Source organism: Eubalaena glacialis, chromosome 14 (assembly GCF_028564815.1).
Source record: "Eubalaena glacialis isolate mEubGla1 chromosome 14, mEubGla1.1.hap2.+ XY, whole genome shotgun sequence".
NCBI lineage: Eukaryota > Metazoa > Chordata > Mammalia > Artiodactyla > Balaenidae > Eubalaena > Eubalaena glacialis.
This window is the reverse complement of record NC_083729.1, coordinates 84,423,680-84,450,359: the sequence shown is the minus strand read 5'-3', so window position 1 is coordinate 84,450,359 and position 26,680 is coordinate 84,423,680. Positions and strand designations below refer to the sequence as shown.

The 26,680-nt window shown below is 55.2% G+C and overlaps 2 protein-coding genes across 2 annotated transcripts; both read left to right on the top strand.

Annotated features, from left to right (window-relative positions):
* Nucleotides 1–405: 405 nt before the first annotated feature.
* ASTL (astacin like metalloendopeptidase) lies at nucleotides 406–15,371 on the top strand. The gene is made up of 9 exons (XM_061210909.1): nucleotides 406–457; nucleotides 1,156–1,281; nucleotides 3,210–3,271; nucleotides 4,881–4,971; nucleotides 5,412–5,529; nucleotides 6,297–6,478; nucleotides 9,206–9,287; nucleotides 9,382–9,536; nucleotides 15,040–15,371. The coding sequence occupies exons 1-9, from the start codon at nucleotides 406–408 to the stop codon at nucleotides 15,369–15,371; spliced, it is 1,200 nt and encodes a 399-aa protein (XP_061066892.1).
* A 7,389-nt stretch (nucleotides 15,372–22,760) lies between these two features.
* ADRA2B (adrenoceptor alpha 2B) lies at nucleotides 22,761–26,323 on the top strand. The gene has a single exon (XM_061210748.1). It carries the CDS (start codon nucleotides 23,186–23,188, stop codon nucleotides 24,527–24,529), a length of 1,344 nt encoding a protein of 447 aa, XP_061066731.1. The 5' UTR covers nucleotides 22,761–23,185; the 3' UTR covers nucleotides 24,530–26,323.
* The last annotated feature ends 357 nt before the right edge of the window (nucleotides 26,324–26,680 follow it).

Below are 26,680 nucleotides of genomic sequence, written 5' to 3'. Positions count from 1 at the left end.
CCCAGGTTTGAGGATGAGGTTCCACCCAGCACTGACGTCTCTCACTTTTCTGCGACGTTTCTCTGCCCCCTGGTGGTGGGAGGGGACCTGAGAAGAGATACACCCCCAAGTGGGACCCCCCGCAGGGTGCCTAGTGCGTGGCTTCTCCCCACGCTCTCGCCTTCAGCCAAGCCGGGAAGGATCTGACCAGGGTCCAGAAGGCTCGGGCCTGGGCTGGGAGGGGAAGCCCAGGTAGGAGAGGGTGGGGCTGCAGGTGGGGTTGGTTGGGAGGGCTGCAGGTGAGGGCTGGAAAAGCTTCTATTTAAGGGGGGGGCGTTGACCATAAGTTTGTAATTAGGCTGCCTCATCTCGTGGGAATTGGTGCTCCTGCTAGCTGAGGGGCCAGAGCGGCCCATCTCCGGCAGCATGAGCATGGGAGGCCTCTGGCCATGGGTGCTAGCTCTGCTCTCTTCGCCGGGTAAGTGGTTTGCCTCGCCCTACTGCCCCCGTCCTTTTGGTTCTAGCCTGCAGAATCCTGGGGGCGGCCAGAGGGCGTGGCTGGAGCCCGCAAGGGATGTGAATTGATCTGCATGGCTCAGAGAATGGGCTTCCAGGGATGTTCCTAGAAACCAGCTCCTGGGGGGCCCGGGGAGGACCTCCTGAGGACACTGGGAGCAGAGGGCCTGCCTGGCAGGAGAGGGCAGGAGTGACACTCCAGGCGTTCATGCTCTGCTGGCCATGCCAGGCTTGCCCAGGCTGAGCCCATTTCCAGACCCCTGGGCTGACGAGGGGGGCAGGGGGCAGGGTCTGAGGCTAGCCCGCACCCAGCTGTCAGCGTTGGAGACTGAGGTCTGTCCCCATCTTCCTCCTTCTTGCTCCCTCCCCTGCCTCATACACACCCAGACTTCCCAGAGCCCGGGGCTGCCTTTTGAAGTCCAGTCTTGGTCCCGCTAAGGGAGCTCCTTCCTCAAAGTTGTCCAGGCTTCAGCAGCAGGTGGGGCTGACAGGGGAGGCCAGGAGGGCTCCCAGGACTCCCTCCTGGAGACCTATCTTTGTGAAGGGCCTGGGTCTTGCCGTCTGACACCCCACTCCCACCCCACCCCATGTCCTGTCATCCTGTGTCACCATTGGGGGCACTCTGGCCATCGTGCATATGTACCTGTGTGTCTGGGCCAGGTTTCATCCTAGGAGTGCCCTCGGCCTCTCGCTGCTCAGGAGTCTGTGGGACCAGATTCTCAGAAGACCTCACCCCTGAGGAGACCCAGACGTCTTGGGATAAGGACATCCCTGCGATTAACCAAGGTGAGGGCACTGTGTCTTCTCTTGGGGTTTGGGGTATGAAGTTGTCCATGTGGCGTGTGAAAACTGTGCTGAATGCTCAGAGAGCAGAAAAAGCTGGGAGGAAATGTGCCAGCTTTCTTAGTGGGTCTTGGAGAGTAATGGTTCCACGGGCAGCTTCTCTTTTTTTTTGAATTTTATTTATTTTTTATACAGCAGGTTCTTATTAGTTATCTATTTTATACATACTGGTGTATATATGTCAATCCCAATCTCCCAATTCATCCCACCACCACCATCACGGGCACCTTCTTAAGTCTATTTTTCTGCATCTTCTCTACTGGGTTGTTACTTTTATAAGAAGGGGGAAAAACAGAGGTTTATAAAAAAATGGACGGCCCCGTGCTTTTATCAGGCCAGGTCTGGTGTTGAATAGAGTCATTAGTGGCTGTTTGGAAACAGGTCAGCCAACTGGTACAGGATGACCTGCAGGTGTGAGGCGCTGGGTGTGTCCAAAGACCAGGAAGCGTGAGTCTCAGGCCTCCCTGCCTGGGGATTTCAGCTGAAGAATGAGAACGTATAGATAACCTGGGACAAAGCTGGTAGAAATAAAGACTGGAATTCAGAACGGGGTTGGGGGGTAAGGGGTAGGGGGAGACCTTGCCGTAGGGGATGGGAATCTGCCGGATGTGGTCTGCCCCTCCCCTTCCTCTGTGAAAAGCTTGAGCAGGGCAGTTCGCCACCTTTCGGTCACTGTGACTGGTTCTGGCCATCTCCAGACCAATCTGAGGCTTCCTTGGCATTGCTTTCCAGCTGCTGTGGAGGATTCTCTCTGCTAGGGCTGCTGGTGGCCCAACTACCTGTGAACCTAGTGTAGTACCGGCCATAAAGCCCTTTACCGGGAGGCTCACACCCTCCCCAGCTGCTGGGAATGTTGGCTGCTAAGGCCTCGCAGCTGGAGACCCTCAGCCAGGGATGCCTGGGAAGCTATGCCCTCCCCTGCCCAGGGCGGCCCAGCCAGAGCGACTCATACAGGACGTGGGTCTGGCCCCATGCCTCCAGGTGGGATAAGTCTGTGGTGCCACTTGGGGTCCAGAGCTCCTATGGGGTCCGGCTGGGGCTCTTCCCCAGCGCTCTCCAGCTCTCCCTGCTCCCACCATCAATCACCTGCAGATGGCTCCCTGGCTCAGGCCCTGCTTCTAGGGAACCCAACCTCCAGGATGCCAGGCACTCTTCTAAGATTCCTGCTGGGGCTGATATCCTAGTAAAGAGGCTGTGGAGAGGGCTGCCAGCAGAAAACGAGGGGAGGAGGGAAGGGGAGGGCAGGAGCCAGTACCCACCCTCCTATGGTGATGCAGGCTGGCGTTTCTGTCACTTGCCACTGTAAGGGTCCTGAGTATCACACCGATGGGTAGCGGGTGAGGTGGGACGGGAGAGCCCAGGGCGTGTTCTGAGGAGTGTGGCTTGGGCTGGAGCGGAGGACGAAGACAGCTGGAAGAAATGGCATCTTCCTGAGAGCAGAGGGCCTCAGACGCAGGAGCTGGGACTGGACTTTTTTTTTTTCTTTTTGGCCACGCCATGGGCTCACATGCGGGATCTTAGTTCCCTGACCAGGGAGCGAACCCATGGCCCCTGCAGTGGAAGCGTGGAGTCCTAAGCACTGGACCGCAGGGAAGTCCCTGGGCCTGGCTGGTGTGGATCTCAGGAGAAGTGCACCATCTAAGCAGGGGAAGGGTGAGATCAGGCTGAGAAGCGTTGCACACGTTTGTAGACTGGGCCTCAGGGGCTGTGTGACTTGCCTGAGGTCACTTGCCTGTGTGACGGCCTCAGAGCCCAAAGGAGGACGGACCCTGGGGTTGCTTGGCCTGGCAGCCAAGGTCTCTCCTGGGCCTGTCCTCGAGTCTGTGCTGTGGAGGGCATGGACCCACACGCGCCCCTCCCTTCCTTCCCAGGGCTCATCCCAGAGGAAACCCCAGAGAGCAGCTTCCTCCTCGAGGGGGACATCCTCCGGCCGGTGAGTGTGAGCGTGTGTGCACACACGTGGGTGTAAATAACCTCACAGGTAGTGTCAGAGGCCTTTGAGTCCACCCCTTGGCATCATGGGGGGGTGACGTGTGAGGGATCCATCTTTGCTGCTTGTAGCTCTTCTTGCCAAAGTCAGAGCGAATGTTCTGTTAGGAATAAGCCAGCCTGAGGGAGGGTGACTTCTGGGGTGGTGGCAGCAGTCAGCCTGAGAGGGCTTCCTGAAGGAGGGGGTTTGGACCTTCAACACCCAGCTTGCTACCCTACCCGGCGGAGGTGCTCAGGGAGTATCGGGACAAAGGAAGAGGTAAGCACAGGTTGGCAGAGTGGCTGGTGGGGCTGTAGGGAGGTGTTTGTGGGGAACATCGGGGGTGGGAGCGATGGTCTTGGGAAGACGGAACAGGAAGTAACACAAAAACCATCCTGCCCAGGGGTGGAGGCAGGCTCAGAAAGGGAGAAGCCTGGATGGGAATCGGGGCGACTTGCATTGCCATCTTTTAGGAGACACTTGCCTAAATTGGGGCGAGGGTGGGCAGAAGGGTCCTGAATAGGACAGTGGCCTGGTGTGAGCAAGGTCTGAGGCTGTCCACTGATGGCACAGCATAAGGCTGGGCCGAAGACTGAAGGCCAGCCTGGGGCAGGGCGGGAACCCCCGGGGCAGCGCAAGGCCCCTGTTCCCAGTTACCCAGTGAGTGCCGGGGGTAAAAGCAGGATCCAGTAAAACCTTTGGTACCAGTGGGGCAGGACGTGCGGGGTGCTCTGAAGCCCAGGCTTCAGAGTTGGCAGAAGAATAAAGAAAGTTGCTAAGGCCATGGGTGTTACCTTAGAATCAGCCCGAGGAGGACAGTGTCCCCATCTTCCCACCTGCACGTTCAGAGGGGCTCTGTGGGCTGCTGTGCTCCAGGAAGGAGCGGGGGGTGGGGGGCTGCTGGTGGAGCTGAGCCCCTCTGAACTAGGCCCCCTGGGGTACTGGGATTCCTAGCCAGCCTCTTCCTTTTTTTTTTTTTTTTTTTAAATAATTTTGCTTGTGGCCTTTTTTCAAGTTTATTTATTTATTTACTTATTTATGGCTGTGTTGGGTCTTCGTTTCTGTGCGAGGGCTTTCTCTAGTTGCGGCAAGCGGGGGCCACTCTTCATCGCGGTGCGCGGGCCTCTCACTATCGCGGCCTCTCTTGTTGCGGAGCACAGGCTCCAGACGCGCAGGCTCAGTAGCTGTGGCTCACGGGCCCGGTTGCTCCGCGGCATGTGGGATCTTCCCAGACCAGGGCTCGAACCCGTGTCCCCTGCACTGGCAGGCAGATTCTCAACCACTGCGCTACCAGGGAAGCCCCAGCCTCTTCCTTTTGTCTTGTTTCTCTTCTTGATAGAATAAGTTGTAAGTTCTATGTTATGTAGAAGAAAGGGTTGTGCTGTGCGTCGTAACTCACGGAGCTGGCCCGCTGACTTCCCAGCTTCTATGCCACTTCTTATGACCAGCCACCCTCATGTTCCCAGGGGGGTCTGCTGCTCACATCTTTAGGGCTCCCATGGCTGGAGGTGTGGCACCCTTGGGGGCGGGAAGCTTGGCTGACCTGGGTCCCTGAGCCGCCCTCTCTCCTCAGAGTCCTTTCCGGCTGTTCTCGGCGACCAACAACAAGTGGCCCAAGAACGGTGGCGTAGTGGAGGTCCCCTTCCTGCTCTCCAGCAAGTATGGTGAGTGAGCCAGCCCCTCATTCCCAATGCAGCCCAGGCTCCTCTCTGGGTTTTTTGTTCCCTCTTCCCCTGCATCTCTGCGCCCCTTCTACCGCTACCACCCAAGTAGCCCTTCTACCAGAAGCGCTTCTATCCCTGCTGGCCCCTGAGCTGGGAGGTTAAAATCCTGGAGGAGCTGATGGGAAAGGTACATCTAGGGACTGTCTGATCCATTTCAAGACCAAATGGTCCAGAGGACAGTGATCTGCCCAAGGTCACACACCCAGGGTCTGTCTGGAACCCTGCTTTCTTCTCCCCACACCATCGCACTGCCCTTTCTAGACATTCCGTTTTGGGAGAGTGATCTGAAGCTTGGTTCCCTCCCCAAGTGCAGACTTCTAAGGGGCTGCGAGGGCTCTAGCGGCTGGGCTGGGGCGTCAGACAGGGTGTCTCCTCTCCAGATAAGCCCAGCCGCCAAGTCATCCTGGAGGCGTTTGCTGAGTTTGAACGCTTCACGTGCATCAGGTTTGTTGCCTACGAGGGCCAGAGGGACTTCATTTCCATCGTCCCCATGTCTGGGTAAGTGCTTCCGGGTGTGTGTGCAAGTGTGTGTACTCGTGCATGTGCAGGGTGAGAGCCACAGCTGTCTTCAGTTCAGCCTGGAATTAACAAAGCTGTTGTCAAAAACCTGTGTCTGGGCCTCTGTCCCGGGTCCAGAGTACCCCTGCCCATCTGAGTGGTTTACCCAGTGCGAGCTGGACCTACAGATACTCAGGGCAGGAGGTGGAGGAGACGTGGGCAAGGAGGTGCTCGACTCTCCTTTAAAGAGCCCTCAGCTCCATCTCTGGGGAGATTTTGTGGCCTGGGGAGTGAGTGCAGGTTTCATGAGACAGACCTGGCCTCAGATCTGGGTTCCACAGTGCAGGAACCAGGTGACTCTGGAAAGCGCCTTAACTTCTGAGCCCCTTCTGCCTTCTCTCTGAAATGGGGGTGATGGCAATACTGCATTCCTAGCTTGCTAGGGGCCTAAGAGAATGTGGGTGAGAGCTTTGACTCGGGGCTCCCCATGTGGGGACATTCACGTAACGAGCTGCTTCCGTCATCCACGTTAGTATCGGCTCCCACCAATGCCTCGCAGTGCAGGCTGGAAAGGGGGTTCCAGGACACCCCCTTCGCAGAGGGCCAGGCAGTAAGGGGACTTGGGGCCAGCAGGCTCGGGACTAGAGCCCAGGATGGGGACTAGCTGTTGGTGCCCACTTATCCCAAGTCTTGGGAGGAGGGGTGAGGGTCCTGGGTCTGCGGATTCTCTGGGCTGGTGCCCACCCAGCACTCTCACGGCCCTGCAGGTGCTTCTCGAGCATAGGGCGCAGTGGAGGGATGCAAGTGGTATCCCTGGGGCCCAGCTGTCTCCAGAGGGGCCCGGGCATCGTCCTGCACGAGCTCATGCACGTGCTGGGCTTCTGGCACGAGCATTCGCGAGCCGACCGGGACCGCTACATCCGTGTGAACTGGAACGAGATCCTCCCAGGTGAGCCGGGTTGTGAAAGGCCAGGCTAGGCCAGGGGGTGGGGGTGGGGGGTGTGGGAGAGGTAGTCCTGCTGGGAGAAGGTGGCAGGAGGCATGGTCCAGGCCTGAGGAGTTGCCCGGCTATTTGGGAGTGGTCGTCCATCTTCCCCACTTCCTGCCTGTCCCCCATGGGGAAGGTGGGGTTCCTGCTTGCCTCCGAGACCTGGAGAATAGTCCAGATGCTGCAGCTCTGGGCCCTGAGCCTTCACTGCCACCCACAGTTACCCTGAGCTAGGGCAGCAATTTGCTCTGTGCCTCGTTTCTCTTCACGGACTCTGGCAGTTACCTGAGGATGGAGTTGATGGTCTTAGGAATCTTGCTCACTCATACTCAGCCAGCTGCCGCTCATGCTCTGGACACAGCTGTGTGGAGTCGGGGCAGGGACTGTGTTCCAGCTGGGGCGCTGAGCCGAGACAGAAGTCCTGGAGGTAGTGGGCCAAGTGCCAGACGCAAGAGGCGCAGGGCAGCCCTGTGGGGCTCGGTGTGTGTGAGACGGGTGCTGATGGGCACCTGGGACAGAAAGTACAGGGAGGCCAGGCTGTAAAAGGTGGCAGTGGGAAAGCTGAGGCTGGTCTGGGGAGTGGGCCACTGCACTGAATGCCAGGGAGCGGCACCTGGGTGCGGGGTATTGTGCCGGGGATCTGACTCCAGCAATGCGGGGACCCTGACCTTTGGCAGAGGGGGACAGCCTGCAGGAGGTGAGGGGAGTCCAGACAATCGCTTCGTGAGGGAGGGGAGCAGAGGAGGTAAGTGATGACTTGGGTTTGGGGGTATGGAAACAGAAGAAGGTTTGGAAGGCTTTCTGTAAGCGGAGGCTTCTGGTGTGAGCGCCTTTGCTGCTGCTGTGGGGTTAGCCAGGTGAAATGGTCAGGGGTGGAGCCCAAGATGCATGCATGGATGCCCCTCCACCCCAAGAAGGGGATGGGAAGATGGGTAGCACCTCTCAGTGGGACGGAGGTTGGAGCCTGAGATCAGAGATTAGTCTAGGGAAGTGGGGAGGAGTCAGTGACACCATAGCCTGAAAATAGACTATAATCCTTTTAAGTGTTCATGGAGGGACTTCCCTGGTGGTCCAGTGGTTAGGACCCTGCGCTTCCACTCCAGGAGCATGGGTTCAATCCCTGGTCATGGTGCGACCAGAAAAAAAAGCTTAAGTGCTCATGGAATTCTTGTAAAAACTTATGATAGCCATAAAAACTTCAAATTTGAAAAAGTAGAGTTAATACAAACATTTTGATCATGATGTAAAAAGTAGAAACTAATAATAAATCAAAATGAAAAAGGTTATCCAACTGGAAATTAAAAATTAAAAAACAACAAACCTTTCTTTTAGCTATGAAGTAAAAGAAATTGCAGGAATTCTTAAAACATGAAAACACATTAGAACCAATGGTTCATAGCTAAAGCAATGCACAGGGAAAACGTGTAGACAAATACTTACATCAATAAACATAGAGAACAAATTAGGCATTTCAATCCAAGTTAAGAAAAAAATGAAAGCAGGAGGGAATTACTGAAGGTAAAAGCAGAAATTAATGAGTTAGACAACAAACAGTACTAATAAACTGAAAAGCTGTTTTGTTTTTGTTTCTTAACAATAAAACAAGTTAAACACCAGCTACCCTAATGGAAAAAATTGCTTAAGAATGGACAAAAATGAGAATACATTTGTACTTAGTTAATATGTACAGAACAAACTGCTAAAATATGCAAACTAATAACAGTAATTAACTGGAGGTGGGGAGGCGGAGACTCAGGAGGGGGTTGGAGTGGGAGATTTATTATGAATCTTAACTTTTTCTGATTTTTGAACCAGATGAATCTATTGCCTATCCAAAATTATGTTTAATAACTTAAAGGTTTTTAAAAGGAAGAACTAAGCCCTCTACTGGGCAGGTATTTTCAGGCAGGTATTTTCAGGCAGGTGATGGGATGTAAAGGGGTTGGAATTCCATTTTAGTGGTAAGGAGGCTGCTGGTGACCATGGGTGGGTGTGGAGGTGGCTGGCTGGGCCTGGGGGGTTTGGAGGGCGCAGCTCTTCTTTCAGAGGCTCACTGTGAGGGGCAGGAGTTGAGGGAGGGAACCTAGCCCCTCCCAGGCCTGGAGGAGCCAAGTGACAGGGAGAAGCAGGTGCTCTGGCCGAAGGCGAAGGGCTGGACTCCACACCCGGGGGTTGGGGTAGGGGGTAGGGGGCGGGTGCTGTTGGCCCGAGGCAGGGAGAGCAGGTGGCTTTGCTTCTGGGAACGGGATATCCCCACCGCAAGTGATGGGCTCAAGGGCCTCTAAGGCTGGGGTGGGGAGTAGGCACTTTATGTCGCCGGTAGGGGGCGTCCAAGACACTCTGAGCAGCGTGTGACTTCGTGGAAGCTGCAGGTCGTATAAAGATAGTCTCATACAAGGTGAGCTTGAGAGGAGGAGAAAGAGGTGGAGGGAAGTCTTAGGAGGCGATGGCGGGCCAGCCACCAAGTCCCTGTGCTTGCACGTCAGCTGGTGCAGGTCTGGAACCCTCCCAGGGCATGGAGGGCATGGAGGAGACAGGGATCAGGGATCAATGGCGGGGGTGGGGAGATGCACATCTGGCTGTAGTTTTGGACCCCTAGGCTCAGGTAGGTTGTACATTTCCAGAAAGCCCCTATCACCTACCCTTCCTCCCCTGGCCCTCTTCCCACATCGCCAAGTATTTTTTCAGGCTTTGAAATGAACTTCATCAAATCTCGGAGCAGCAACATGCTGGTGCCCTATGACTACTCGTCAGTGATGCACTATGGGAGGTGAGGAGCCCCTTTCCTTGCTTCCTTCCCTCTGCGCTGCCATGCCAGCTCCTGCCGTGGTCTGGACTCAGGCCCCCGCCTGCTTGGGTTTCAGGCTCGCCTTCAGCCGGCGTGGGATGCCCACCATCACGCCGCTCTGGGCCCCCAGTGTCCAAATTGGCCAGCGATGGAACCTGAGCACCTCTGACATCGCACGTGTCCTCAGGTTTTATGACTGCAGCCCGCTTGGCCATGAGCCCCGTGCAAAAGGTGAGTGACGGGACAGAGTGATTTGGGGAGCCAACGAAGGCTCCTGTGTTGAGGTGGTGTCAGCGAGGGTCGAGTGCTAGGAGGTGAGGCTGTAGAGGTGAGCAGGGGGAGATCACCAGGGCCTCACCACAGGAGATGCAGAAAAAGCACGTGAAAAAATTAACCCTCACTGATGATTATAAAACTGTTAGATATAGGAATAGAGGTCACTTTCTTAACTTTAACGTACCTACCAAAAACCCAGAGCAAAACTCATTTTTAATGTCAAAACATTAAAATTGGGACCAAGACAAGTTTTTCCACTATTGTCCCATCTATTCAACAATGTAGTGAAAGTCTTAGCCATTGTGGTACGACAAAATTAAAAGTCTGAGGTTTGGGAAGGAAGCAAAAATTGCCACTATTCATAGATGACTACATTGAAAGTAGCAATCTATAAACAAATTACTAGAACTAATAAGAATTTTAAAAAGTAAATATAAGCAATATATAGAAATCAGTTTTATTTCTGTATGTCAATAGTTAGAAAACATAATTCTTAAAGATACCATTATAATAGTGAAGATAAAGTCCTAAGGAGTAAACCTGACAGAAGCTACATAAAACTTTTATGGAAAAAAACCTTATTACAATCATTAAAGAATACTTAAGTAAATACAGAGATGTATCATATTAAAAGGAAGACAATATAAAAATGTAATTCTCTACCGATCTGCAGACTCAATAAAGTCCTGCTGAAAATCCCAATAAGTTTGGAGATCTTGACAAGTGAGTCTAAAATCTGTATTAAAAACGCAAAAGGCCAATAATAGCCCAGACACTTCTGAAGAGAAAAAAGTGGAGGGACTGCCCTAGCAGACATGAAGTTATGTAGATTATAAAATGTCTTTATATATATAAATATATAGCATATAAATGTATAAATGCATATATTCATATATGTACACAGAATGTATATAAAATACTTTATATATACGTGTAGCATTGGTACAAGGGTAGATAATTGCCCACTGAAACAGAATGGAGAGTTCAGAAATGAATCCTCCTCAGAAGTGGACAGTTGATAAAGGGGCATTGATCACTAGGGAAAGAATAGGGTAGCCATTAAATAGCTCTAAAGACAACTAGTTATCCATTTTATTTTTTTATTATTTTTTAAAAATTTATTTTATTTATTTATTTTTTGCTGTGTTGGGTCTTCGTGGCTGTGCGTGGGCTTTCTCTAGTTGCGGCGAGCAGGGGCTACTCTTTGTTGCCATGCGCCGGCTTCTCATTGCAGTGGCTTCTCTTGTTGCAGAGCATGGGCTCTAGGTGCGTGGGCTTCAGTAGTTGTGGCACGCGGGCTTCAGTAGTTGTGGCTCGCGGGCTCTAGGGCGCAGGCTCAGTAGTTGTGGCGCACAGGCTCAGTAGTTGTGGCTCGCGGGCTTAGTTGCTCCACTGCATGTGGGATCTTCCCGGACCAGGGCTCGAACCTGTGTCCCCTGCATTGGCAGGCGGATTCTTAACCACTGCGCCACCAGGGAAGTCCCTAGTTATTCATTTAAAAAAATGAATTCCTAATTCATCATGCACAGAAATTCTAGTTGTATACAAGACTTCCATGTGAACCAAAAAAACTCTAAAACTTTTTAGAAGAAAATATAGTAAAATGTCTTCATGACCTTGGAATAGGTAAGGATTTTTAAAAATAAGACAGGCAACATGAGACAAAGCTGGAAAAATTAAAAAATCCACCTACATTGATCATAATAAATACTATTTATTAAAAGACATAAAAGTGAAAATACAAGATACAGATCAGAAGAGAATTTTTGTAACTAATTGTACTCAAAGTATATAAAAAAAAACTTTTAGAACTTAGTAAGAAAAAAACCCACAAAGTAGAAAAATGGGCAAGAGACTTAACAAGCAATTCACAGAAGAAACCAAATTGGCAAACACAAGATATTCAACATTATTAATAATTGGGGAAATGCAAATAAAGACCACAGTACCTTTTTATACCCCCTAAATTGGTAGAAATTTAAAAGTCAGATACTACCAAATAGTAATAAGAATATGAAGCAATGATAACATTCATATTCTGCTATAGGAGTGTAAATCGCTGCAACCACTTTGGAAAACAATCTGATATCTTATGAAGTTGAAGTGTATATACCCCATGACCCTACTCCTAGGTCTTGTTGCATGTGTATACCCCCAACTCCAGCCATAGGCAATCACTAATCTACATCCTGTTTCTATAGTTTTGCCTACTCTGGACATTTCATATAAATGGAATCATACAGTATGTGATCTTTTGTGACTGGCTTCCTCACTTAGCATCATGTTTTCAAGGTTCATCCATGTTATCGTGTGTATCAGTACAGTTGACCCTTGATCACCGTGGGTTAGGGGTGCTGACCCTCCGTGCAGTCAGATCTGCCTATAACTTTACAGTCAGTCCTCCGCATCCTTGGATACACCAACCATGTATTGTGTAGTACTGCAGAATATTTTACTGAAAAAAAAAAAATCCACGTATAAGTGGACCCATGCAGTTCAAACCCGTGTTGTTCAAGGGTCAACTATACTTCATTCATTTTTGTTGTTGAATGATATACCACATTTTGTTTATCCATTTATCAAAGGATATTTGGGTTATTTCTACTTTTAGGCTATTATGAATAATGGTACTGTGAACATTCATGTATAAGATTTTATGTGGACATATATTTTCTTTTGCTTTGGATATATACTTAGGAGTGGAATTTCTGGGTCCTTTGGTGACTCCATATTTAACTGCTAAATTGTTTTCCAAATTGGCTGCACTATTTTTCATTTCTACCAGCAATGTATGAAGGTTCCACTTTCTGCAAGCCCATGTCAACACTTATTCTTCTGATTATAACCACCGCAAGTGGGTGTGAAGTGGTATCTCATTGTAGTTTTTTAAAAAAAAAAATTTAGTTATTTATTTGGCCGTGCTAAGTGTTCATTGCAGCACGGGGAATCTTCGCTGCTGTGTGCGGGCTCTTTTTATCTGCGGTGTGCGGGCTCCTAGTTGTGGCATGCGGAATCTAGTTCCCTGACCAGGGATCGAATCTGGGCCCCCTGCATTGGGAGTGCAGAGTCTTAACCACTGGACCACCAGGGAAGTCCCTCATTGTAGTTTTGATTTGCATTTCCCTAATGACTTCGAACATCTCTTTACGTGCTTGTCGGTCATCTGTATATTTTTGGAAAAATGTCTGTTCAAGTCTTTTGCCCGTTTTTCAGTTGGGTTGTCTTTTACTGGTGAGTTGTAGGAGTTCTTTATATATTCCAGATACATGTTCCTTATCAGATATATCATTTGGAAATATTTCCTCACATGTTATAGTTTAACTTTCTAGATGGTGTCCTTTGAATATAGACATTTAAAATTTTGATGTGAAGTCCAACTTATCTATTCTTTTATCACTGTATTTTTGGTGTCATATCTAAGAAGGACTTGCCTAACCAGAGGTCATGGAGATTTAATCCTATGTATTTTGCATGTGACTATCTAGTTCCAGCACCATTTCGTAGACTATTCTTTCCTATATATAATATCAAATATTACATACCTTTTTAAAATTAAAGGAGACGTGGCAAGAGCTTTGTGGGTAACTATTTGAGGCTTGACTAACATGAGGAACAGAATTGAGAGGTGGGTAGAAGGGGTCATGGGTCAATGGAAAGTTTATCAAGATGGTGGACACACAGCAAGTTTGGATACTGAAATAATGACCCAGTGGAGAAGGGGGAATGGATTCGGGGTGGGGGGGGGCAGAAAAATATCTAGAACATTCAGGGAGGAGTTGTTTTGTTGGGAGCTGGGGAGCTTCCTTGGACCTAATGGGAAGGAAGAAGATGGGAACAGATCTGAGTTCACATGCAGATCTTTTTTAAAAAATTTATTTTATTTATTTATTTTTGGCTGTGTTGGGTCTTCGGTGCTGTGCGCAGGCCTTCTCTAGTTGCGGCGAGCGGGGGCTACTCTTTGTTGTTTCGGTGGCTTCTCTTGTTGTGGAGCACGGGCAGTAGGCACGCGGGATCCAGTAGTTGTGGCATGCGGGCTCAGTAGTTATGGCTCGTGGGCTCTAGAGCACAGGCTCAGCAGTTGTGGCTCACGGGCCTAGTTGCTCCGCGGCATGTGGGATCCTCCCGGGCCAGGGCTCGAACCCGCGTCCCCTGCATTGGCAGGCAGACTCTTAACCACTGCGCCACCAGGGAAGCCCCACATGCAGATCTTGATGTGCAGATGAGGGCCTCCGTCCCAGGCTTTGACGGCATAAAGAGTGAGGTGAGGTCTCCAGCCGAGAGGCTGGGGAGAAGAGGATGGATGTGAAGGAAAAGGTGTGAAGCTGCTGACTGGAGAGCAGGAGAGGAAACCCGTGAGAGACACATGGCCGGGCCACGGGTGGTGCTGGGCTGCTGGCGGAGGCGTGGTGCAGGTTAGTCACCTGGTCCTCTAGGACTGGGGTGTTGTGGGCAGCTCTGACAGAGGGGGAGGCACCTGGGGATGTCTCCAAGGGAGGGACTGCACCGAGGGCTGTGGAAGCCATGCCAGGTGAGGAGAGGGGTTTGGAAGTGAGGAGGCTGTGGAGCCAGAAGAAGGGGTTCGGGGGCTCAGCGGGGCTGAAGGATCGTGATACTGAAGTGAGTGGGCTGGAAGTAAAGGAGGCGGCCGTCAGAGGGTGGGCAGCCAGGACCCGTGACTTTAGCGGGTGTGGTCTTGGCAGGTCCAGGCAGGGACTGGGCTGTGAAGTCACTGGTTGAAGCATGTCAGCTCAGATTGGTCAGTGTCCTTGCATGGAAGATACGGCTCATCGGGAAGCCTTTGGTGGGTGGGCAGGGTTGACAGGGATGAGGGCAGTGCTGAAGCGGGGATGGGGCCGACTGGCCAGATAACTTGGGCCTGAAATGAAGAGTCTTACAAAGCAGCCGGTGGCAGCCAGCTATGGTCCGGGAGGGGCAGTGACGGGCCAGCAAGACCCACTCCACTGAGCACACGGGCCTGGTGGTGCTCACGTGTGTCCTGCTGATGCCCTGGGTTTGGGCGTAGCTGCAAGTGCAGGAAAAGTTCTGAAATAGGCCTCAGATATGGGTGAGAGATGAGGTGTTGCCCTGTACAGAGCAGCCCCGGGTGGTCTGGTGACAAGGGCTGCAATGCTAGATCTGGGGTTTGGCCATCAGAGCAGCCGGGGGTGTGGGTGGGAGGTCATGGAAGATCCCAGTGGCCTGACCTTCTGCTGGTGACCTCTGGGGCCAAGCGGGGAGGGAGTGGGATGGCTCTGTGGTCCTCATCTCTAAGGGGGAGTTGGGAGTTAGGGTCTCGAAGGCATTGGGCAGTAGCATAGCAGGAGCATGGCGGGTTGTCGCATCCCGTGAGCTGAGTTCTAGGTCACTGTGAATGAGGCTGAAGGGGACTCTGGCTCTCGCAGCTGCCATACACTGTCCCTCTGTGATTCTGGAATGTAACCTATCTTTCCTCCTCTAGGGCTCCAGACCCACAGCGATGGTAGGAGCCCCACTCCCGCCTCTAGACCATACCTGCAGCAGCTCCTGAAGGCACTGTTGGCAGAATCCAGGAGCCCTGACCCCAGTGGCTTCGGGGCTGAAGAGAGCCCACGTGTGTGGAAGCCCCCCGCCCTGAGGAATTCTGGTGTGGAGGCCTCTGCAAGGCCCCCCCAGCCCCCCGCTTCTTCCCTAAGGTCAAGGCCTGGAGCAGTGGTTCCTGGCATTGCCCTGGAGCAGTCCTGGCAGGCCCAAGTGCCCGCTGTACCCCCAGACTCATCTCTAGAAGCAGAAGACCAGCCAGCAATCGTCTAGGCTATTCTGGGGAACCCTGCTCTGCCAGGAGCCCGTGCACCCAGAAAATGCTTCATAAGGACACCCAGAGGTCAAGCCTGTGGCTTCTGCCCCCAAGTGGGGAGGGCATTCTATGCTCAGAGTGGCCAGGTTGTATAACCCTTGGCCCCTCTAGGCAGCACCCCTGTCTTCCAGCCCCTCTGGCTACCCTGTCTAAGGCCCAGGCCTCTCCCTCTGCCCCTTCCTTCCCTGTCATGTTCCCCCAAGAGCTCCTGGGGACAGAGGGACCCTCTAGGTCTGTCGGGGGAAGGCAGGCCTGCCGGGGGATTCCTGACTCTGCCTGCTGCCATCTCCTGCCCCAGCCCTGGGGGAGTCTAGGAATGGGAGATGACCTCTCCAGGGCTCTAGGGCAGGGATCTGGAGGGGTGGTCCTCCCTGAAGGCCCCTGGGAGCCCTCCTGTAGTTGAGGCCCAGCCCCCCCGCATGGGCTAAGGGTACCTCTCCCTCTCCCTCGGGTCGGCCTTGGGGGAGGGGCACCCAGTGGCTGGGACCCTGGGAGCAGCCTCGCTCCCTGACGTCTGAGTGCTGGGAATGTGGCTCTGCAGTCAAGCCTCCAGCCCTGCTCTCCAGGAGGCTTTCAGAGCCCAACTTCCTCCCCTGCCGCCCAGGGAGACAAAGAGGTGGCAGCCCTCCAGGACTGCACGTGGGAAACGGCCAGAACACAAGGACCCTGAAATCAGGACCCAAAGCTGCTGTCACCCTGCATTGCTGTCTCCGGGAACCTGGTCTCTATCCAACATCCGCCCTGCCCCTCCCGGGGACTTGGCCCAAGGAGGCCCTGGAAGGTGGGAAGGGGCTGTCGGGTTCCCCTGCTGGTCTGCCTTCAGCCAAGCCCACTCCTCATCGGCTCCTGGCCTCCCCGGTGAGGGCTGTTCTCGGGGCAAAGAAAGTCTCCAGAGATGCCAGTGAGCAAGCTGGGAGCCCCCCAGTGGTGCTGTCCTCGGGGCCCGCTTGGGGTAGAAGGGAAGCAGGAGCCCGTGCCCGTCCCAGTGGGATCAGGTCCCTCAGGTGTCTTGGGAAAAGGTAGAAATAAAGTTGGGAACTTGCTCCAGGAGTCTGGTGCTGGGCTGTGCTGACTACCTCATACCCGAGTGCCTTGAACCCTCCTTATTGCCCTGGGACCCTCAGGTGGTGAGACCCATTTTCCAGAGGAGGGAAGAGACTCAGGGAAGCAAATGGTTGTGCCCAAGGAAACACGGCTGTGCAGCCGTGCAGGGCTGAGGCGTGCCCTCTGCCAACCTCTTCACTGTGTCAGGGGACCTGGAGCCCCTGTCCTCTGTCTATCTTGGGTTTCAGTCTTGAGTCAAGGATTTTCTGAGACTGAACATGGGCCTGATCTCAGGTGTCAGTGTCAGGGAAGGATCGTGGTTGGGGGTGCTCTCCCTAGTCTTGCTCCCAAACGTGGGACGCGGGGTATCAGAGTTTAGAGTAGGGGAGCAGAGGCTCTGGCCACAGCAGGGTGACCGCTCCCCCGGGAGATTCCCAAGCAAAGACTTTGGGCCAACCCTAGGATAGAGACAGTACACATACACATTTATCAGCAGTAAGTGTGGCTGTATCACGACCTGTGGGTCTCTGAATAGCCAAGCCAGGCCTCTGATACGCAGCTGGGGTTTCTCGGTGGCCACGCTGGGTCAGAGGAAGTGATGTGCTTTGTGTGCTGTGAGACCCTCCCAGCTCAGAGGCTGCCACCATTAAGATGTGGCTTTTGATCTCGGACTCTGGGTTCTCCAGAGAGGGAGGTGGGGCTGGCTGATCCTGATGGCTCATGAGGAAGACTGATTACTCTTTCTTTGGGGGTGACCAGGGACAAAGCTGTCCTTGTCCTCTCCTTCCCTATCACTACAGAGCCCATGCCCCAGGCCAGCTCTGGGCCCAGGCCTGTTCCATGAGCCCCATCCTGCCCCAGCCCCTGGAGCCCCAGCATGGAGGGTGCGATATGTATGGGGCCCTGGGGTGTCAACCAGAGCCCGGTGGATAGCCGCCACCTCCCAGAGTCTACAGCCTATTCTCCAATCCCCAACCACACAGCTATGTGGGCTCGCTCGTCAATTTATTCACTCATCCAACACACATCTATTGAATTTAGGTGCCAGGCAGGCTCTGTTATAGGCACTGGGAGTAACTTGGGAAACAAGGCATGTTTACTATTCTCAGTTTATTCAGTGACAGGGAGAGGGATGGACAGTAAACAGGCAAATAAAGCATCTGGGATTGATAAGTGATGGGGGAGGGCGAGCATTTCTATAGGTTGTTGGCATTTCCCCTGAGACCTGAATGGCAGGAGGCTGCTACCCTGGGAACATCCAGGGAAAGAGCAGCCAGTGCAGAGGCCCTGAGGCAGGAAGAAGCAAGGTGTGTCAGGCCAGTGCGAATGGGATGTGTGTGCGTGGACGGGGGGAGAGAGGAAGGGCCTGGTCAGCCAGAAAGGGATGGTTATTTCACGAGCAACAGGGAGCAGCTGCTGGAAGTTTCTAAGGAAGGGTGTGACAAGATCTGATTTAAAATTTAAAAAGTCATGCCGGATACTCCCTGGAAAACGAATTGGAATGGGGAAGAACAGCTGATAGCCACTGCTGTTGTGCAAGTGAAAGTGATGGGGGTCATGGAAAGGGGCAGAAGTGGGTGCTTTGGGAGTATGTTTTGGAGGTTGAGGCAAGCGCACTTGCGGTTGGATGTAGGGAATGAGGGCATCTCAGCAGTGAGAACTGAAGGGAGAGACCTGGTTCAGGGGAAATGGGCATGTGAAGTCTGAGGCTACTAGATGTCAAATGGGTGGGTCAGGGAGTGTGTGGGCTGAGTGAGCCTGAAGTTCAGGGCAGGGGATACTTTGGAGAGTCATCAGCATCCAGGTGGGTGCCAGGGGCTGGATGAAATTACCCAAGAAGAGTTCAGGTGCAAAAGAAAAGGATCCCAGGACTGAACCGGCGCTGCATCACTCCGTGCACGGTTTCTTAGCCTTAACAGCATTTCGTGACTGATGAGTCTTCACTGTGTGTGGGGGGCGGTGTCCTGGACCTTGTAAGATGTTTGGTAGCATCTTTGGCCTCTACCCGCTAGATGCCAGTAGCTACCCCCTTCCTCCTGTGGTTAAAGTCAAAGATGTCTGCAGACGTTGCCAAATGTCCCTGGGAAGGGGCAAAAATCACTCTGTGAGAATCACTGATTTAGGATTTGGGAGAAGGAAAGGAAACTGAGGAGTGGCCTGTGAGGAGGGAGCAGAGTGACCCCCAGGAAGGGTCCATCGTATAAAACGCTGCTGCGAAACAGTAAGAGCAGGACTCACAATGAGCCTGGCACTTGGTGGCGTGAAGTCACAAATGACCCACCAGGAGTGGATTCAGTGGAGGGTGGGGTGCAGATGCCCTACAAGGGTGAAGGGGAGAATGTGAGGGATTAGAGACAATGACCAGGCAAACGAGAAGGTGGCAGCTGCAGGGGGACATAGAGGGCTTCTTAAGGAGGGGGCGGGCCCTTAGAGTGGGGGAGTGATAGCTGGTGAGGGGGTAACTGAAGGAGCAGAGTCCTGGGGGACATGAGAGGGGTTGGGGTCCAGGGCATATGACAAGGACTTGCCCTAAGAGCGGAGATGCAGCTCGGATGCAGGTGTGCTTGGGGGATGGGCGCCTGCCGGATGGCTTCCATTTTCTCTTAAGTACAAAGCAAAGTTACAGCTTACGGGTAGGGGGCAGGCAGGAGGGGGATGCCGATTGTGAAGCATGGGTAAGTGAGCACACTAGGAAAGTCTGGAGATTTGCGATCATGAATGTAAAGCGAGGCCAGTCGAGGCAGTGCGTGTTTTGCTCTGGAAAAAGCAGCTGCTTGGTCAAAGGCAGGGTGGATGATTTAGGTTTGACCAGGGTTGGGGTTTTGTCAGGAGAGGTGTGATGGAGGGAGAGAGAATGATTGACTTACATCACAGAGGGCACGACTCAAGGGTCTGGGGAGGTGGGGAGGCTGGGTCATACAGGGTGGTCTGGGGTAAGGGTCCCAGGGATTTGAAAGGCTGGAGCTTCTGGTGAAAGCTGGGGGGTGAAGCCTGGTTGGGGATCATCCCCATGGGCCCTCAGGGCAGGGAGGGCAGCACCTTGAGCTGCTGGAACCCTGGCCCAGGAGGCAGTGGGGCCAGTCTCACCTTTCAGACCTGGAGAAGTGGTTCCAGGGCTTTCAACTAAGATGGCACATCTCTTGCTGTGCTCTCACAGCCAGGGATGGAACAACTGTCTCCCCTTTCTTTGGAAAAGATGCTACTAGGTCACCTTCCCCCCACGGCCCCTCTTTCCAAGGACATCCCTTGGGGGCACCTTCATTTGGCTACCACCTGTCTAAGAAAAACTCATGTGTATGTCATCTGCTGATGCCTGCTACCATTACTCTTCACCTTTCAACAATCTTGGCCAGGTACTGGGGACAGAGAAGGGATATCTGGTCTGACGGAGGGGGTGGTGCACCAAACCATCAGACTCCATCTCGCTCTGAGCGTGAAATTGGCACTGAGGGAGGGCAGGGTAACTCCCTCTGCCTGAGAGGCGGTGACAGGTGAGCAGACCTTGAAGACAGAGTAGGGGTCCACCAAGCACAGAAGGAAGGGTAAGGAGGGCGTTTCTGGCAGAGCAAACAGCCCCTGGAAAGGACTAGAGATATGGGAGCTCAGGGCACGTCCAGGGACCAGCAGGTAGCCTGGTGTGGCCCGGAAGGTGGGCCAGTGCCTGTCACTGCCTCCCCCTCCCCCCAAACGTGGCTGAGAGTAATCTAGGCAGCTCCTGCTGCTGGCTGGTTGTAGATCTGGGACTGAACTCTGCCAGCCCTGGTGGAGCAGGATGATGACGGAAGGTCAGATCTAGTTTGGGAAGGGCTGAAGGAAGCCCTGCTGGGGCCCGAGGCTCTGATTCATGCAGGGCTCGGTGGAGCAGGCAGCTGGGGACTGTGTGTGTGTGGGGAGATGAAGACCACAGAGAGGAACGGGAATCGAGTTATGTAACAGTCCCCACTGCCCCGAAAGCCAGCTGCTGGTCTTGGGGGTGGGTGGGGCTGGGAGGCAGCAGCGGGCGACACAGAGCCTGGGTGGTGGCTGAGCCTCAAGGGTTCCTGTAGACTCTCTCTGGCTGTCCTCAACCTAGGCTGGTACCCAGCAGGGCCTGGTGCTGTCCCTTCAGGGAAGGCCCGGGTGAGAATCAGCATTGACTTGTAGGGGGGAAAGGATGGGGTGGGGTGGGTATGAGCAGCTCTGGCCTCAGTTCCTGCAGAGTCCTGGAGGCCTGGCCTTTCAAGGAAAACAAGCCAACAGACAAAAGGCTGCTGCTGATTGCAGTGTCTGGGGAGATACCCACTGGCCCCCCAGCCTGAGAATGGTGGGAGAGGGTGAAAAATGGTCCTTCTCAAAGCCCATTTGGGCCACCAGCGTGCTCAGATTCCCTGCCGTGGGACAGGGAACCATGGGGACAGCAGGAACTTGCTTAAGTGGCTGCTTCCCCAGATCCAAAGGCCACCCCTCTGTCCTTCCTCAGGGAAGGGGTTTCTGAGACCTCTCCATCCCTGGCAACCGTGGGGTGGAAGCCCAGCAAGTCGAAGGATGCATTCATGAAACCTCTCTGGAGGGGGCAAGGGAGGCTGGCCGCCTCTCCAAACCTAGCCTAGGTAGTACCTACCCCACCAGGCTGTAGGCACTCTCATCTAACAGGGGAGCTGGGTAGGCTGGCAAGAGGCAGGGAGAGCCCAGGATCAAGGAGGATGCCCCTCAGTTCTGCCATGTGGCTGGGGGGTGGTGGGTACCACCTGTCTGAGCCTGGGTAGGGGTGACACACTGTGGGCACCTTGAGGTCATACTCTCTGCTCCCATGAAGATGGAGCAGGCACGCTGGATCAAGGTCATGCCCTTTGGAGGAGACTTACTTTCAGAAGTGGATTGATGCTTTATACAGAGGATGCCATGCACAGCTGTGGGCTAGCAATGTAAGGCCTGGGTCTAGGCTGGGGTTACAGCATTAGGGGCTCTGGAAAAGGTGAAAAAAGCGCCCTTGAGGCTGCCCAGGCTGGCGCTGGTGGCAGTAGCCCCAGGGAGCGTGGGTAGGGGGAAGGTGTGTGACGACCGCCGGTCCTGCGCAGCTCTTTGAGGCCAGAATGAGGTTAGGGTGCGGTGTGTGCTTAGCCGGGAATTTCTTTTCACCCCAACTGCTTTTTCCAGGGCTACTCCAAGGGGGGTGCGCAGCTTGCGGAGTGGGGGAGGAGTCAGCAGGACTGGAGCAGGGAGGGGGGTCCCTACAAATGCAAAGGGAAGCTCTTCCCTTCGAAGCTGCCCCTGAGACCAATATTTTCTCTGAATTGAGTCAGAAAGACCCCGCCCTTGACTAGGTCTCCTTGCTCTGCACCAGGGGACATCCTCTTCCTACTGGTCACGAGGTCGGAGTTTGCAAGTCCCCCCCGCCTCCGCCTGAGTCTCAGTTGTTGCTGAGACTTGGGTCCAAGCCAGTTTTTTTTCTTACCTCTTTGCCCTTAATGGAGGAAACTGAGGCAGCTGCAGGAGAAACAGGAAAGCTGAAGTCGTCAATCCCAGGCTCTGAGCACTCGCTTGCCCCCCGCCCCGGGCTTGGGAGCCTTCTCAGTGGCCCCGGGACGCGGCAGGAGGCGGGTCTCTGGCTGGCCGCGGACGAGCTCGGCAGGCGGGTGGCGGCAGGGGGCGCTCGCCACCTGGCCAAGCGCGCCTCCTCGGGCTCCGCAGGCCCGACGGAGTCCAGTCGGTGCGGGAAAGCACTTGGGGAAGGGGTTCCCAGCAGTCTCTCGGCTCACCTCACGCCCTCCGCGGGGCTTCATTCCTCTCGGGCTCCCGTCAGGGGGTGTGGTTTATTCTGCTCCGGCGCCCCGACACAGCCACCCACCCTCTCCTTGGGGCTCTTGGGTGGTGGGAGGGGAGGTCTGCTCGCGCCCACCGTCCTAAACCCGGAGGCTCGGTCCTAGCCCCGCAGTCCGCAGGAGAGACGTCCCGCATCGGCGCCCGCGGACCCGCCAGCGCCGCGTCCCAGCTCCCCGCGTGCACCGACCCTTCCACTTCTGCCAGCATCCTTCCCTTGGTCCCGAAGACCCCAGACGCCGGGCCCCTCTGACCTGCCGCAGAGCGGAGGCCGGGAGGAAAACGGGGTAGAGATGCCAAGGCGGAGGCCCGGGGTGCCGGGAGGCTGCGGTCCGCCCACCCCTCAGCGAGGCGCACCTCCCACCCACCCTGGGTCTCACCGCCCGCCCCGCCTCCCTTCCCTCCTCCTGTTCCCGCCTCCGGTCTCCTCCCTCCTCCAGCCGCGCTCTCTCTCCTCCCCACTCCCCTCCCGCGGCGAGCTGCCTGCAGACGCGGCTCCGGGCTAGAGCCGGCGGAGCGGAGCGGGCCTCGTCCTCCTTGCCTCCTCCGAGAACCGGCGGCGCGTCCCCTGCCCGGCCGGCCGAGGCCCCGCGCCCCAGCGTGAGTCCAGCAGCCTCCCAGCGGCGGCGCCCAACTTTCCCTCGGTTCCGGGCGGGGCGGGGACGGCAGCGGGACGTCTTGGTAAACTTCTCCGGGGCAGACGGCAGGGAGCCTGGGCGCCGGTGCAAGAGGATGTAGGAGGGCGGTGGCCGGCCCCGGGCGTCCCCCGCCCTCTTGGCCCCTTTCGGCCTGGCCATGGGGCTCCAGCACCTTCAGCGCAGCCAGTGGGGCGACTCCCTCGTCTAGCCGACCTGGGTGGGAAAGCGCTGTCGCCGGCTGTGCACGCGCTGGGCGAGCAGCGCCCCTTCTGGCCACGTCCGGCCCCGCCATGGACCACCAGGAGCCCTACTCCGTGCAGGCCACTGTGGCCATCGCGGCGGTCATCACCTTCCTCATCCTCTTCACCATCTTCGGCAACGCGCTGGTCATCTTGGCTGTGCTGACAAGCCGCTCACTGCGAGCCCCGCAGAACCTGTTCCTAGTGTCGCTGGCCGCCGCCGACATCCTGGTGGCCACGCTCATCATCCCTTTCTCGCTGGCCAACGAGCTGCTGGGCTACTGGTACTTCTGGCGCACCTGGTGCGAGGTGTACCTGGCGCTCGACGTGCTCTTCTGCACCTCCTCCATCGTACACCTGTGTGCCATCAGCCTGGACCGCTACTGGGCCGTGAGCCGCGCGCTGGAGTACAACTCCAAGCGCACCCCGCGCCGCATCAAGTGCATCATCCTCACCGTGTGGCTCATTGCAGCTGTCATCTCGCTGCCGCCCCTCATCTACAAGGGCGACCCGGGTCCCCAGCCCCGAGGGCGCCCTCAGTGCAAGCTCAACCAAGAGGCCTGGTACATCCTGGCCTCCAGCATTGGATCTTTCTTTGCACCCTGCCTTATCATGATCCTTGTCTACCTGCGGATCTATCTGATCGCCAAGCGCAGCCACCGCAGAGGTCCCAGGGCCAAGGGGGGCCCTGGGGAGCGTGGGTCTAAGCAGCCCCGCCCTGTCCCTGGGGAAGTTTCAGCCTCAGCCAGATTGCCAACTCTGGCCTCTCAACTGGCTACTGCTGGAGAGGCCAATGGATGCTCCCAGCCCACTGGGGAGAAGGACGAGGGGGAGACCCCTGAAGACCCTGGGACCCCCGCCTTGCCCCCCAGCTGGCCTACCCGTCCCAGCTCAGGCCAGAGTCAGAAGGAAGGTGTTGGTGGGACATCTCCAGAGGAGGAGGGGGCTGAAGAGGAGGAGGAGGAGGGGTGTGAGCCGAAGGCCTTGTCAGCGTCTCCCGCCTCAGCTTGCAGCCCCCCCCTGCAGCAACCCCAGGGCTCCCGGCTGCTGGCGACCCTACGTGGCCAGGTGCTCCTGGGCAGGGGCAAGGGCACTGCGGGGGGGCAGTGGTGGCGGCGGCGGACGCAGCTGACCCGGGAGAAGCGGTTCACGTTCGTGCTGGCCGTGGTCATCGGCGTCTTCGTGCTCTGCTGGTTCCCCTTCTTCTTCAGCTACAGCCTGGGTGCCATCTGCCCTCAGCACTGCAAGGTGCCCCACGGCCTCTTCCAGTTCTTCTTCTGGATCGGCTACTGCAACAGCTCGCTGAACCCTGTCATCTACACCATCTTCAACCAGGACTTTCGTCGTGCCTTCCGAAGGATCCTTTGCCGCCAGTGGACCCAGACGGCCTGGTGAGCCCGCCTGCCCGCTGCCCGTGCGGGGTTGGTGCCAGGTGGTGCCAGGGCCACCCTGCTTCTTGCCCTGTTTTATGTGGCCACCTCCCTAGGGCTTTCTGGTCCCTTCCCTGGTCCTGCAGGCCTCATCCTGGGAACCCCCTTGGAGGCGCAGGGTCTATTTGAAGCCTCCCCTTGCTGGCTTGGCCGTGGGGGGCCATCTTCTCCACCCCCTGCCTGTGCACAGGCAGATGGATGAGGCTTGGACCTTCCTGAATGTAGCCGAGGCCAGGCTCCCTCGCAGAACCCCAGACCCCTGCAACCCTTGAGGACCTTGTGTTTTCTGGTTGATCACTTGCTTGTGGTGTTTTGTTTCTTTCTCATCTTCCCCTTGAAAAGAGCAGGGAGCCAGCCTTCGGCTTTTTCCAGGAGGGCCTGCTGCTGAGGAAGAGGCAGAAACGACGATGGGCATCCGTGCTGTGTGCCCTTGGTCCCCATTAGACCCTGGGTGGGGGTTTATGGGCTGGCACCATCTTTGGGCCCTTCTTCTCCTTCCCCCTGCTTTTGGAGTTGTAACTCCAGAACTGTGGATCATTTTCCTCACCCGGCGCCCCTCTGGGAGGCTGGTGGGTGCGTGGATGCCTCAGTGGGGGTGGTCTGGGGGTCTGGCCTCTGCCTCCACGGGAGAGCCCTGATCACTAGCATTCACCGCCTGCAAAACCCAGGGCAACAATGGCTTGCCGCCTACTTGCTGCAGGGAGATGAAAGGCTTCGCAGAAAGTTTTGAGCTCCGTGGGGGAACGCACTAGAGAACCAGAAAATGTGATTATTCGGTGATATAAAAATCCCCCTTTTCTGGGTTTACCACCGCCTGTCTTCCTATAGACTTTGTTTTCTGCCTGGGGTGTGAATTCCTACCCCAAACTGGAAGTGGGGAGTGGCAGACAGAACCACGACTTTAGTTAAAGGATTTCTTCCAGAATGTGTTCTTATGCCTGCAAAGGTTTGAGTTATTACGCTGCATGACAACTTCTCGACATTTCACCTGCAACACCAAGAGGGTTTTCATTGGCTTGGACCCCCCAATGGGGGAGAAGTCTTTTGTCATCAAGCAGGCACATTGTTTCCCCAGGATCGCTAAAAATACCCACCGCATGGGAACGGTCTGAGATGAGAGCATGTGGTGGGGTGCTGGGGCTAGAGCAGGTGAGAAGGAGCCCCTCACTGGAGTTCCTGGGCAGGGCTCCAAGCCCCAGATAGATCCCTTTGATGCATAACTGATTCCACCCCGGGTGGGTACGGTCTGCCCATCTCAGACCCAGCCACGTTGCTCCACCCAACTGATGGGCCTCCAGGGGCCTCTCCCTCCTGGTCCCCTCCCCCACCCCAGACCTGGCACCTGGAGCAATTGGGAGCATGTGGAGGATGTTTTGCAGTCTTCCCCATGCGAGTGCCTGGCTTCACCATTAAGCCGGTGAGCATTTTGTCTTGGGGGCGGGGCTGAGCAGCACAGGCACTGCTGGCACGCTGATGGGCCTGGCTAGACTTGGAGGGATGCTGAGGGAGTTTTCTGGGGTGGAGAGAATGGAGGGGACCAAAGAGAGTCCCTCCTGGAGTGGGAGGCTGTCCAGTTCATCCCCTGGTCTCAGTGTGAGGCCAGTGCATTGCCTCGGGGTAGGGCTGGGGAGGCTGGGCCCAGGGTAGGGGCTGGCTTATGACATCTGCTGACTGGTCTTGTGTGTGCCCCATGGGACCCCTGCTATTGTTGCCTGTGACTCCCTTGTTGTGATATGCAGGTTTTTGTTTTTTTTTTAAGTCTGAGCTATTTTATCAATAAAGGATATTTTGTAATAAGCAAGCTGTGTCCTCATTGTCCAAGGGCTGCAGGGAGTAGCTATTCCTCACCTACTTGAGTAGTAGACTCTGCGCATGGGTGCCCTCCCAAGGCCAGTTGCCCTTTCCTCCTCTCGGTGCGGCTGGTTGGTACCCACCCGCCTGCCTGCCTGCTTTGTCCACTCAGCATCCTTATCCATCATTACAAGTCAGTGGGGGCGAGAGTTGCCAGGGGAGCCTGAGACTGGCTGCCTGGGAAGGGAAGGAAGGGAGGGCATCCCAGAGGAGATGGCCTTTGGGCAGGGTCTTGGGGGAAGATCAGGAGTATACCAAGAGGGAA